The 13,817-nt window shown below is 43.4% G+C and overlaps 1 protein-coding gene across 1 annotated transcript in view; it reads left to right on the top strand.

The window, feature by feature from the left end:
- LOC102934008 (pancreatic lipase-related protein 3) overlaps nt 1-13,817 on the top strand; it is a 30,243-nt gene that overhangs the window by 14,552 nt on the left and 1,874 nt on the right. Inside the window, exons 3-8 of the mRNA XM_043551964.1 lie at nt 2,977-3,131; nt 5,176-5,301; nt 8,432-8,566; nt 10,123-10,231; nt 12,186-12,302; nt 12,392-12,493. Coding sequence (XP_043407899.1) covers nt 2,977-3,131; nt 5,176-5,301; nt 8,432-8,566; nt 10,123-10,231; nt 12,186-12,302; nt 12,392-12,493 — 744 coding nt within the window. The remainder of the gene's footprint in view (nt 1-2,976; nt 3,132-5,175; nt 5,302-8,431; nt 8,567-10,122; nt 10,232-12,185; nt 12,303-12,391; nt 12,494-13,817) is intronic.

Below are 13,817 nucleotides of genomic sequence, written 5' to 3'. Positions count from 1 at the left end.
AGGAGCTTAAAATACATATGGGACTGGGTCAGTCTGCATATGCACTTGAGAGGGGTGTGATGTGACGGAATTGGCAGGAGAGGATTTGTGATTTTTACTGCCACTTTTAGGGCAGCCTACACAGGGAAATTCACTGGCATTGCTGTTCTCCAGTAGCTATTCCATGTGGACTGGAGGGGGGTGGGACTGAAGTAGAAGGCCAAAGAAAGGAGCTTACAATTGTTTATATTATATCCTTAGGCATACCCTCAGCTGGTATAAATTGTTCTAGCTTCAAAGGCCATGTTGCTTAGCGGATATATACCAACTGAGGATTTGGTCCTGTGTATTAATCCTAAAGCATACTGAGCTAAATCTGGCATGAATAAAGGGTTGGGGGGTTGCAAAGAGTCCCTGAAATAGAGGAGGTTGGGAGGCCACATCAGGAGCTTGTAGAGGAATGGAAGAATGCAAGGTACATAAGAACGTAAGAACAGCCATACTGGGTCAAACCAATGGGCCATTTAGCCCAGGATCCTCTCTTCTGACAGTGGCCAATGACAAGAACAAGGCAATTACTGAGTGATCCATTCCTGTCATCCAGTCCCAGCACCTGGCAGTCAGAGGTTTTGGAACACCCAGAGCATAAAGTTGCATCCCTGACCATCTTGGCTAATAGCCATTGATGGACCTATCCTCCATGAACTTCTCTTTTTTTTTTTAATCCAGTTATGCTTTTGGCCTTCGCAACATCCCCGGCAACAACTTCCACAGCTTGACTGTGCTAGGGTGACCAGACAGCAAATGTGAAAAATCGGGATGGGGGTGGGGGGGTAAGAGGAGCCTATATAAGAAAAAGACCCAAAATAGGGACTGTCCCTATAAAATCGGGACATCTAGTCACCCTAGACTATACGTTGCGTGAAGAAATTTGTTTTTAAACCTGCTGCCTATTAATTTCATTGGATGACCCCTGGTTCTTGGGTGATGTGATGGGGTAAATAACACTAGGAGCCCCTGGTGTGAGCCCAGCGTTCAGCCCACAGAAGAAACAAAAAGCGTGTGACCCTCTAATAAGTTTTGCATGTCACTGTCTTTTGTTCCCCTCCGGACTTTACCCAGCTCCTCAGAGATGATGGAATAATCAAAAGCCTTCAAATTAGAGCTGGCCAAAACAAGGTGTTTCCAAAATGGTCCCATGACTCAGCAGCTGCTGAGTCAGTTTCAGTGCTGCTATTCAGTGGTTGACAGGAGATGAATCTTCTCAGTTTGCGTCATTTTCACTCAGCAGCTGACAGAGTTTATAGGGTCTGCAGCTCTGGGGCAGCCGGGGTATCTCGACTGCTCGGGCCAGGGACCCCTGCTGGCTCCCTAGGCTTCCTGACTCTTGGGGCAACTGGCTCACCAGGCTGCGGAAGTTGGGCAGCCCAGGAGCCAGCTGACTTGGGACCCTGGAAGCCCCTAGAGGCCTGGCTCAAACCTGGGTTCTCATGGCTTCCAGGTTCTCTGGCATGGAGTCAGGAGCTGAGCCCAGGGCTTCCAAACACCTTGTATGCAAAACCATGTGGGTGGGGAGGGAAAAGAGGATTTGAAGAGAGATTTGAAAGGCAAAGTGGAGGATTGTTGGAAGGGTGCTAAGTTTGTGGCACAGTGTCAGAGGAGATAAAGGGAGTAGGCTTGCATAGTGCCTTGGGAGTGGGAATAGAGAAGAAAGCAAAATCACAAGGAGGGGCAGAGCTCAAACGCTGTTTTGTCGGAACATTTCCAAGATCTACTTGAGACAGAATTTATTCCCTCACGAAGCTAGAGCCTGCATTTCTCGCACACACAAAATTTTCCAGGGACGGTAATGGGAGTTGGGGGGGATGCATAGAATGCACTATCAGGCTAAGTGTAAGACATAAATTGGAATTTTTAATTTAAGAAAAAACGACATTGCAGAAAGCAGAAAAAATAACTGGTGAACTAAAAAGGGGCATCTGCTGATGAGGAGACATCGAGAAAACAGCGCTTTACACTAATGCTTGGCAACATGAGCACTTCGGTTGCAGCAAGCTGGGGTGTAAATCTACCCTGCAGTAGCCTGCCATGCTGTAAGTGTCCATGTAGACCTTGCTGCCATGCCTAGGGTGACCAGGTGTCTCAATTTTATAGGGACAGTACCGATTTTGGGTCTTTTTCTAATATAGGCTCCTTTTACCCTCTACCCCCTGTCCCAATTTTTCACATTTGCTGTCTGGTCACCTTAGCCATGCCCTAAATGTTCTGTAGTGCATTTTGATCTACCCTGCTTTGAAACAGGAGTAGATTAAAGGGCACATTTAAGGACATGCTACCTTTACTTTGCAGGACGTAAAGGAATGAATGCATAGAAATTCATGCTAGATTGAGTGCTATATTGGTCGCTGGGAAAATACTGTTGTATTATACACTTTTCACAAGATGAATAAATCTAAATCAGTTAGTATCCAAATAAAATGCTTTACCTGAACTTCACATGTATATTTAATTTACTTTAGATGATTGGAATTTGGATTGCTGCATTTTATCTGCTGGACCCAACAGTAGGTGAGATACCATATTTATAAATAACTACACCAAACATGGTGAATTTAGTCATGTTCAAGTGAAATAAAAAATGAATGTAGGTACAATGGAAATTCATTTTCCTCTGCACTCAGTTTATTCTATATGACTTCTGATGCAGTTCACTTGGTGCCGAGAACTAGCAAAAGGCCTGTGAACCACTTAAGTTCTATTATAAGAGCTCATGCGATGCATAGACCCCCCTGTCCACCTTTAGACCCTGATTCTGCAAAGTCCTATGGACACATTTATTTTACACGTGTGCACCGTTTCCCAGGAACAGCGCAGTAGGAGTGCTCAGTGTCATGAACAGTGTTTACGATGAACAGAAAAGTCAAAGGAAATAATAAGTGCTCAGGATTCAACTGTAATGGATTCCAAAATACTAATGATTTGCTTTGTATGCTACAGGCGAAAAAGTTTGCTACCCACGACTTGGCTGCTTTTCAGATAAACCGCCGTGGGCTGGAATACCAGGGAGATTTCTGGGAGGTTTACCCGACTCTCCAGAGAGTATGAACATCAGCTTCACCCTTTACACTAAAGAAACTAGAAATAACTCTCAAGTGAGAACCTACCTCTATTTTAATATTAAAAATTAATTACACCTGCCAATGTTCACTAGCTCTCTAGGAAGAGCGCGTCACTCACCATGAGAAACTGAGTCAGGGAATAAAGAGTCAGCTTGTTGTTAGATGCAGTAACTAACAGAGGTTAAAGTCACTGGGGTAAAAACTGGAATATTTTCATGCACAAACTGAAAAAGAACCAAACAAATGAAACCTTTTTCTGGCACTTTTCCTGTGCAAGGAACTAGGAATGCTGCAGACTACTACTGTTTGTAACACATTTAATTCTCTGAGGAAAACTGGGAGACATGTTTTAATAGTCAGTAGCACTTATGCAGTGCTCTAGGTGCTTAATCACCCCTGACAGATAGGAGAGCTAACACCACCATTTTACTGATGGGGAAACTGAGGCAGGGATGATATGATTTGCCAAAAACCACAGAGAAAGTCCAGAGCAGAACCAGGATTAGGCTCCTCCCTCCCAATGCTGTGTTCATTCCTCCCACCCATGCTGCCTTTTAAAGCCAACATGATTTTAAACTCAAATATGCAGCCAGTAAGGGAAGATGAGTGAAGAAGTGGAATTGAGGGGAAGAGAATGGCTTGGGGAAATTGCAAGGGGAAAATACCTGTAGCCACTGCAGCCAAGTTCAGCTTCAAATGAAGATTCTTCCTCTGTGGTGGCCTATGTGAAGTCTGTGGTCTCAGTCCATTTCCCCAGAACATAGCTGCCTTCATCATTCAAACCACTACCCTAATGGGTGCCCTTGTTGGCAATTTCAGCAGAAGCCAAAACCTGAACGGGCATGGAGCATGAACTGCCATCTCATCCCCGCAGATCAGGGGGAGGCAGGGGAGCAGTGTGAGTAAGCCAGCACTATTGCTGCTGCCCCAGAGACACTGTAGTACTAGTGCCATCCCACTGAGCCAGAACTATATCACTTTGGGGGTGGAAGTGAGACGTGCCCAGGGGGTCACCGTTTCAAAATACACTTAAGTGACTTAGAAAAATGACTTAGGCACTTAGGAGCCTAAGTCCCATTGACTTTCAGTGAGACTTAGGAGCCTAAGACTCTTCTAAAAATGGGACTTAGGAGCTTCTGAACATTTTGCCTTTTGTGTTATGCATGAACATAAAAAGTGCAACCTTCTCAAGCTGTGACGGTGTAAATGTGACAGCCACCCGTCTTGGCCAACACAACAGGGACCCAACTGGGCACCTCAAAAGGTAAAGACAGGAGCTATTAAAGCTCCCTAGCCAGGGCTACAAGAGGGCACATGAGGACATGTAACATACCCTCACCAGTGGGTTACACAAAACATTACTGCTATCCAGTACATTAAATCAGGTAGCATGTACCTTGTATTATTGCCCAGCAGCTCAACCTGCATTGAATACAAATGACTCAAACTAAGCTTGTAGGGGCATTGTCCTGGAATGCTTCAGAGTCCCACTCTCTCCACACACCCAGAACATAGACCTAGCATTAGTTTAAAAAGTCAAACTGAGGGTTAGAGATCATTTTGGCAGCAGAAGAAAGGGCCATACTAAATTAATGTACAACAGGCCTCCACTACTGCACCTAGCACGGAGCTGTACCAGCATATTTGGAGAGGAGAGTGACCTCAATGATTCCATCGCCTGTGACTTCCCAAAGCCACTCTTCAGTTGCACTGCAGAACTGGGGAGTCAGGAGTTAGGTCAGTAAGGGGGCAGGCAGGAGCTGGGAGGAGGATACTCAGTGGGGTACTGCTCACTGTGATTGTCTTATACTGGTTGGCTCTGTATAAAGAGCTCTTTGTACACAGAGAGGAGTAGTGTGGAGCAGCAGGGACAGTACAGGAACTATGCTGTGACTGAGGTTAGAGAGGCAGGGAGCTGTGGGGAGCCAATGAGACCCAGGGGTTTCCAGGAGTGAAGATAGCATCCTATATAAGGGACGATCTGGACCATATTTTGTTTTTATTTCCTAGCTAAGAAGAGATGGAAGATGACAAAACAGAGGATGATATTTGTTACTGTTGTTTTTGCTCAAAACAGGTGATCTCTGCAATACATCCCTCAACTATCAAAGACTCACATTTCTGCTCACATAGGAAAACTCGCTTCATTGTTCATGGATTCATGAGCACCGGAAAACGTGGCTGGGTGGTAAAGATGTGCTTGGTATGAGAGAATATCCTATAATTTCCAACTTTAACTGCAGCCACATTCAATCGCTGCTTCTTAAACGCTAATATTAAGCTTGCATTTTGACAACCACTTAATGTTACTAATGGGCAAGGGGTGCTAAACCATATGTAACAACTTTAATAATCACCTCGCCCTTTTCACGAACGTGGGTGTGGGAGTGAATTGGACTGTACATTCCATATGGCTTTCACAGGAAATGAGAATGCAGGGCTGGGTTTAAGGATGTGCATATGTTTTTGTAGTACTCCAGCTTTGGAAGAAAAACCCATACTTCTTGTGGTGTCCACTCCTTCCTGGGTGGTTGGGGGAGGTAACAATACTAATACCTAGCTCTTATATAGTTCCTTTTATCCATCGATGTCAAAGTGTTTTACAAAGGCAGCCAGTGTCATTATCCCCATTTAACAGATGGGGAAAACGAGGCACACAGATGTAAAATGACTTACCCATAGTCACCCAGCAGACTGGTGGCAGAGCCTGGAATAGAACCCTAGTCATCTGAATTCCTGGGCAGTGTGCTATCAACTCAGCTATGCCACCTCTCAGCTGGAGGGGACTATCCCTCTGCCATCACCACTCACAAGCCAGCCTGAAAATTTAGCCCCAGTCTTGCAGAATTGTTATGGCTCCTTATGTCCATCAGTCTAACGGAGTAAATTCTACTTTGGACAAATGAATGGAAAGCAATGATATATGCACATATATACAGAGAAAAAGAAATTTCTTCCCAAAGTAGGACTCCTAATCAGCAAAATAAAAAGAGGAAAGTCTGGGCCTCAACAAAAAACAGCAATCTGCAAAAGCAGAGAGAGCCTATGGCACAAGGCTCCAGGGGAAATCAGTTTACACTCAGGATCGAGCTAACTGTTGTGTAACCGGGAAGTAGATAATACCTTAGGCCCTGACATTATGTAGGCTTGCACACCTGCTTAACTTTACACACTGCGAGTAATGGGCCCACTCAGAGAGAGTAAAATGAAGCACATGTGTAAGTCTTTGTAGTATTGGCGTCTTAGCAAATTCGCCTGAGAAGCTGGATTTTTATTCTAATTGAGATGGTGTTTAATTTTATTTTGATCTCATGCCAAGCCTACAATGTTCCAAACTTTCTGATATTGAAACTTAGGCAGTGTCTACACTACAGACCTTACAGCAGCACAGCTGCGCCACTATAAGGACTCCCATGTAGCCGCTCTGTGCTGACAGGAGAGAGCTCTTTCCAGCCGACATAGCACGGTCCACACCAGCGCTTTTGTGGTTGAAACTTATGTCAATCACGGGTGTTTTTTTCAAACCCATTACCGACAAAAATTTTATCCACACAAGTGCTAGTGTAGACATAGCCTTAATAACTTTTTTGCTCCTTGCAGTTTGGTTAACTGTGCTGAAGCTAACAGATGGTCTTGTTACTTTATACACCCTATGCAGAAGAGAGGACAAATTTTAAAACTAGAGAGAGAGAGAGAGAGAGAGAGAGAGAAAGAGAGAGAGAGAGAGAGAGTGTGTACAGACACACACATTTCCTGTACTCAACAATGCTTGTTTGCAAAACTGAAAATTTAAATTTAAAAGTTAAAAAAAAATTTTATCCAAAGGTTAGTTTGCTGTTGAGTAGATCCTTCTGAAAGAATAAAGCATGTGAAGGCTAGAATCTACAGTAATACCAATATGCTGGCCTGATTTAGTACACAATTCATACCCAGAACTCTCAGTTAAGGCAAGTCGAAAATTTACCATCAAAACTGTTTTTCAATGGAAAATTGGACTTTTGACAAAATGACTGTGAAAAATATCAGTTTTCTAAGGGATATTTTGAGTTTTCAGAAAATAGAACTTTTCTGAATTAAAATGGTCAGTTTTTCAGTGAAAATTTGAAATTTTCTAGAGGAAAATATTTTCCAACCAGCTCTACTTGCAATTACTGGAATCATCTTAGACATTTCAGAAAAATAAACAACCCACAACCAAAAATATCTTGAAAAGTCAACACACAGCAGAGAAGTGAAACTAAATATTTCAATGTCCTCCCAGTGGAGGCTGTTTTATACTGTCTCTTGATGCAAAATACTAACCTGAAAATGGAAAAAATAAGAGATCGCCATACAGCGTCTCTCGCTGTCTCACGTTATACTGGATAATATGACCCAAATTTACCTTCATCCATTGAATACAAAAAAGGCCAGGCTACAATGTGGTCCATGTACCTGCTCAGGGGAATGAGAGCAGTAAGAACCTCACAAACCCCTGCATCTCCTCCCCAAACCTTGGGTCTAGGCATTAAGTGGCAAACCGACACTCTATGTGCTTCCACCCCCAACCCACCCCAGAGCAGGAAGTTGAGCCTTCGCTCCTCTAAGCAGAGCAGCTGAACTGTTTGTAGTAATCCACCAGCACCTAATTACTGGACCTGTGGCACAAAATAGGAAGCAGGGAAGGAATCCTCTCTCTAAGGCATGATTCCTTCTCTGCACTGTTCATGGGTCAGCACAGACATACTGCCTTGCGAAGAGGACAGACTATAGAAGCACAGTGCAAACCTTCATGTTTGCATTCTTATTATAGTAAATGCTGAGTTATGATGGGAAATTAGAGAGTAATATCCCTGACGTTTGTAAGCCTCCAGTGTGAAAGTCACCAGGCTTTTAACTTTACGAGCTGTTGTAGAAGCCTCCCACTCAGTTCTAAGCCCCTCACTGTCAGTTGCCTATTTCAGAATTGAAGAGAGAGCTTTAAAAATTAATGGTTTCATTAAACTGTTTACAGAAGAGACAAAACAAAACAGCCAGAAATTGTATACTGCAATAAATCAGTTTATAGTTCTGATCTGAAATAAGTGTTTATGGTGACAAAAATTGAAAAAATATTTTGAGTGTGCTCTTTTAAAGTTCAGGCATCTGTTTGTATGAATGTCAAAGTTTTCATCATATTGTGCTTCATGAGAAGACCCAGGTTAATGTGTGTAAGTGCTGCAGTAAAATGTTGTCCTTTGTAAACAACAAGCAACCCAAATGCTCAATTTACTAAATGATTCATTTAGGTTTAAGTTGAATCCGTATTTTACTGTATGCTTTCGTACATTCTTTGTTTTCTGTTTACACACTAGCTGCTAGTGGAAGTGGAAGATGTGAACTGCATTGCCGTGGACTGGGCAGAAGGTGCAAAAGGCTTATACATCAGTGCAGTGAACAACATCCGTGTTGTTGGGGCGGAGATTGCTTATTTCATAAATACTCTTATGGTAAAAAAAATATTGTGAATTTTAAGTTACTTTTTAAAGCTAAGAGTCACATGAGCATAATGGGATTATGTAACTGGTGTCTTTGTGCTCTGATCTTGTTTTCTTGTGGTCAGAAAAGTATGATTCAAAAAGTTAATGTTTGGGAAGTGAAGAACACAGCAGATAGTTGAGAACCACCAAAATGGGGATACCTCACACAGCCACACATGGTACTAAGATATGTCCTAAAGATAGTACAGTAATATGATAGAAGTGACGAAATAACTTAAAAGACCAGCAGGTGGCAACATTTCTTTGTATCGGGGGTAGCCATGTTAATCTGTATCCACAAAAACAAGCATCCGATGAAGTGAGCTGTAGCTCACGAAAGCTTATGCTCAAATAAATTGGTTAGTCTCTAAGGTGCCACAAGTACTCCTTTTCTAAAAACAAGAAGGAGTCCGGTAGCACCTTAAAGACTAACAGATTTATTTGCACCAGACTCCTTGTAATATTTCTTTGCTTTCTCAACTGTATTTGTATATTCACTGTATATGGGTGTATTTGACCCAAGGAGTTGCAACTTTTGTGACACTGAAAGTGACAGTGACTAGTTGCCTGGAGTCCACAATCTAACTTGTTTCAGAGTAGCAGCCGTGTTAGTCTGTATTCACAAAAAGAAAAGGAGTACTAGTGGCACCTTAGAGACTAACCAATTTATTTGAGCGTAAGCTTTCGTGAGCTTCAGCTCACTTCCACTGAATGCATCCAATGAAGTGAGCTGTAGTTCACGAAAGCTTACGCTCAAATAAATTGGTTAGCCTCTAAGGAACCTAACTTGCTTATGCATGTATCAGAATAAGTGCATCCAGCCATACTTGCTTGTCTTCCTTGATAGAGGAACAGAAAAAACTTTGGCTACAGTATTTTAAAATGCTTTTACCTTTAAATGAAAGAATCCCAGGCTTTCAATTTACAGTGTTACTCACTTTCCTTATAACTTTTGCCAGTGCTTTTAGTAGGTATCCAGTCAGGCCCGACGCTGCAGCTGCGCTGCCCCAGAAGCTCACAGCCCTGCCGCCCAGAGCATTGCGTCGGCGGCGGAGCGAGTGAGCTGAGGCTGCGGGGCAGGGGGGACAGCAGGGGAGGGGCCGGGGGCTAGCCTCCCGGTTCAGGAGCTCGGGGACCGGGCAGGACGGTCTCGCGGGCCAGATGTGGCCCGCAGGCCATAGTTTGCCCACCTCTGGGCTAGAACCTGAAGCTAGACAAATTCATACTAGAAGTAAGGTGCCCACTTTTAGCAGTGAAGGTAATTAACCATTGGACCAACTAACTAAAGGTTGTGATGAATTCTCCATCACTGGAAATCTTTAAATCAAGATGGGATTTATTCTAAAATGTTCTAGTTCAAACAAGAATTAATACAGGGAAGTCCTATGGCCAGTGTTATGCAGGAGGTCAGACAACATTATCACAATGGTCCCTTTTGGCTGTAAAAATCTATGAAAATAAAGCATCTTCTGTGTTTGACATTTAAATACATATGTTCTATTTTCTTTTTTTCAAAAACTCATCAGAAAATGTTTCGATACTGCCCTTCTCATATCCATATCATCGGCCATAGTCTGGGTGCACATGTTGCAGGAGAAGCGGGAAGAAGAATACGAGGCATCAAAAGAATAACCGGTAGGCTAGGCACTAAGATGGAACATTACAGGGTATGTTCTTTAAGAGGAAAGAAGTTTGCAAAGCTGGACCTACTGATCCAAACAGGCGTAAGTGGATGTATCTTCACCAACTTCAATGAGTTGTGGTGCTTGCTTATGCCACAGCGGAATTTAGCCTGTTCTGTGTGTTGTTCCTATAGACATCACTATGCATTCTTTACAGTGTTAACATGAGTAAGCAAAATATTTAAATAAAAAAACTAGTGCATCTGCACACTGGTAGATATTCAACTTTTATCGTTGGGTTTGTTAACTGAAAATGCAATGTTATCAGTTTTGGTTTAGTAATAGTATTAAAATATCAACAATGAGGATTCTTATGCAGATCTGTATTTTTAGTATTCTCAAGCAAATGATGACCTGATATACGACTGGCAAGTTTCTTCCACATACACTTTTCCATGTCTTACAATCCATTTGCAAAGTAAAACTTAAGTTTCTGCTTAACATACTTTCAGTGGAAGTGGGAATTGGGATGGGACTTATTAACAAGGCAGATACTCCTTTTCTTCTTGGAGGCAGAGTGTACTTGTGGCACCTTAGAGACTAACCAATTTATTTGAGCATAAGCTTTCGTGAGCTACAGCTCACTTCATCGGAGTCTCATCCAAGGAGTCTCCCAACGGCCACTGTTGAGACATATGCCTTGCTCTGAATGGGTTTAAGAGGTGGGGTGGGAACACGGGCTACAATCCCACTAAATGACCTTTTCCCAGGCCTTTGAGAGGAAATAACCACACAAGTCCCCTGAAGACTTTTCTGCGCTTTCTCTTGGTTTTCCCCACCCCTACATGCACCTGCACAGCAGCAGAGCGCGACAGCAATCCCTGCACTCCCATGAGGACAAGCACTGCTCCAGCAGAGTATAGGAAGGGGGTAGTCACAGCCTCACCTCTCTCCGACACCAAACTAGCTCTGCCTAAGGCAGGAAGAGCCTGTGGCTCAGATCCGGTGTTCTCTTACAGCAAGGGGCTCCTGCTAGAGTGGAGCACCATTGCACCACATGCTCTTGTTTTAAACCACGATGGAGGTCTAAGTATTGGGAGAAGGTGGTTCTCCCTGGACAGCTGTTGGACCCTGCTAAGGATTTGTGGGCACAACCAGGCGAGTCAGACAGGCTATAACTGCATTCCTGTGTTGTATTTTGGTTTTTTTGCCACACTTCCCCAGACTCATTTGTAGTAGTTACTGCTGCTAGTGACAGGAGATTGGTGATTAAGGCACTGGACTAGGATGGATCAGTTCCTGGCTCTGTGAAAGGCTTCTTGTGTGCCCTTGAGCAAGTCACAATCTCTGTGCTTCAGTCCTTCATCTGTAAAAGGGGGATAATAATGATAATGCTTCTTTTCTCTAATTAGATTGCAAGCTCCTTTGTGCAAGGACTGTCTCTCACTTTGCGTTTGTAATGCGCCTATTACAGTTGGGCCCAATGGGTGCTACTAAAATACAAATAAATAACTGATCAAAAACTCTTTAGTCCTTCCATTCCACACCAGCAGAAAATGTAGAAAACTGGATCACTGTGTTAAAATCCCTCCTTATCCTTGGCAATATGACACCATTATACACTAACTGATAGCACTTTGCTTGTGCTGGGATAAGTTTGCAGAAAGGCTGCCTTCTAGAAGTTGAGACTCACTTCTAGATCATTTGGGAAAAACAGTAGACAACCAAGAGAAACGAGGCTTCATTCTCCTTGCACTGACTACATTTTATGAAGTATTGTGATTTTTGTAAGTGTTTTGACACTGTACAAATGTTTATTACATTAAAATGTTCAGTGCACTGGCCTGGAGTTCTAACCCATGTTTACATTACTCCTCACCATGCATTATATACTTCATTTGAAACTGATGCTCTGCATACGTACAATTTTTTTCCAATCAAACAGTGAATAATTTGTTTCTCTTTAGGCTTGGACCCCGCTGGGCCCCTTTTTGAAGGTACTCCGCCAAAAGTCAGATTGGACCCTACGGATGCAAGATTTGTTGACGTTATTCATAGTAATGCTGCTCAATTTCCTACTGTAGGTAAGGTCCCACATACAAGCAAACATTTGCAGCAACAGTCATGACACTGAATTAACTGAGGCACTCACCATGTCATGTATGTATTTCAGGAGTTGGAATAGTTAATACCTCTGGCCACCTTGACTTTTACCCAAATGGAGGAAGTATTATGCCTGGATGCGATGATGTAATTATTCCAGTGACTAAAAAAGGTAAATCTTCGCTGAAGATAAATCTACTTCAAACATCTGCAGTGTCTGTTCATATTATCGTTCTGACCATGGCAATTGGAGCTTTTTTGAGGGTTTTATTTTAAAAATAATGTTTTTGCATATTTGATGATGGGTGGGGGAAAAAAGCATGAAACAATGAGGGCCAGATGACAGCCATGATAGCCTGAAGGTAGCGTAAGGGGTGAAATGGGCATACGGAAGATGTGGGATCAGCCTTAATTTCCATAATTTGACTGCAGATTTGGGGCAGAGATCAGTTAGTGCTTCAGTTGTAATGGGAAATGTCTGGCCAGGGAGAGGACAAGCTCATGACTATACCTATAGTGGGGCAGCACTAGCTCCCACTTTGGAATAGAGGCTGCAAGTGACACCTCTCCACGCTGCATCCAGCACCCACAAGGCATTGAGCAAAGGCACAGAGCCTGAGTGCACCTCCCCTCCTTCTAGCAACTTGAGCCAAAGAGTGGGCTGAACGTCTCCAAGGAGAAGGGGGAAAGAATCCCCTTTCCACATGGCTTGGAATGGTGGACACAAAGCTTGTGTATCCCTTATACTCTATTCAGTTTGTCTGAATTGCATCTTTACGGCAGGGGTTCTCAAATTTCATTGCATCGCGACCCCCTTTTGACAATAAAAATTACTACATGACCCCAGGAGGGGGACCAAAGCCTGAGCCAGCCCGAGCCCCTGGTGGCAGAGGACAAAGCCGAAGCCCTAGGTCTTCAGTCCCAGGCAGGGGTCTGTAATCTGAGTCCTGACGCCCAGGGCTAAAGCCCTCGGACTTCGGCCCCGGGCGGTGATGCTTCAGCTTCGGCCCCAGGAAGTCTAAGCCAGCCCTGGCTACCCCATTAACATGGGGTTGTGACCCAGTTTCGGGTCCCAACCCACAGTTTGAGAACTGCTGCTTTATAGCATGCTGCAACACAAAAAACGATACTGCGTTGCGTAGCTGTCTTCTAAGATGGATCAATATCCACAAGAGATCTTAGGCAGGGGTGAATCCAGTTTTCCAGCTATGAGAAGTCGGTGCATGGGTCAATTGAAGCAGCGAGCTTCTCGTATGCTATTGACAACCAGAAACCCATAAGATTCCCCTTAAGAAATGCTACAGGACCATGCTATCCTTCCAGCCAGCATTTTTATTATTGTTATAAAGGAGAAAAAACCACCCTTGCTCTACATGGACAAATGTAATAGAAGATGGTTTCACAGACACTCAGAATTTTGTTTCAACAGAGGCTCATTACCTTTTATGCCATCATTCACGCAGCCATCAGTTTTATTTTCAAAGTATCCTCCATCC

This window comes from Chelonia mydas, chromosome 7 (assembly GCF_015237465.2).
Source record: "Chelonia mydas isolate rCheMyd1 chromosome 7, rCheMyd1.pri.v2, whole genome shotgun sequence".
In the NCBI taxonomy this organism is placed as follows: domain Eukaryota; kingdom Metazoa; phylum Chordata; order Testudines; family Cheloniidae; genus Chelonia; species Chelonia mydas.
Note: the sequence above shows the minus strand (reverse complement) of the source record. Positions and strands in the feature narration are given on the sequence as shown.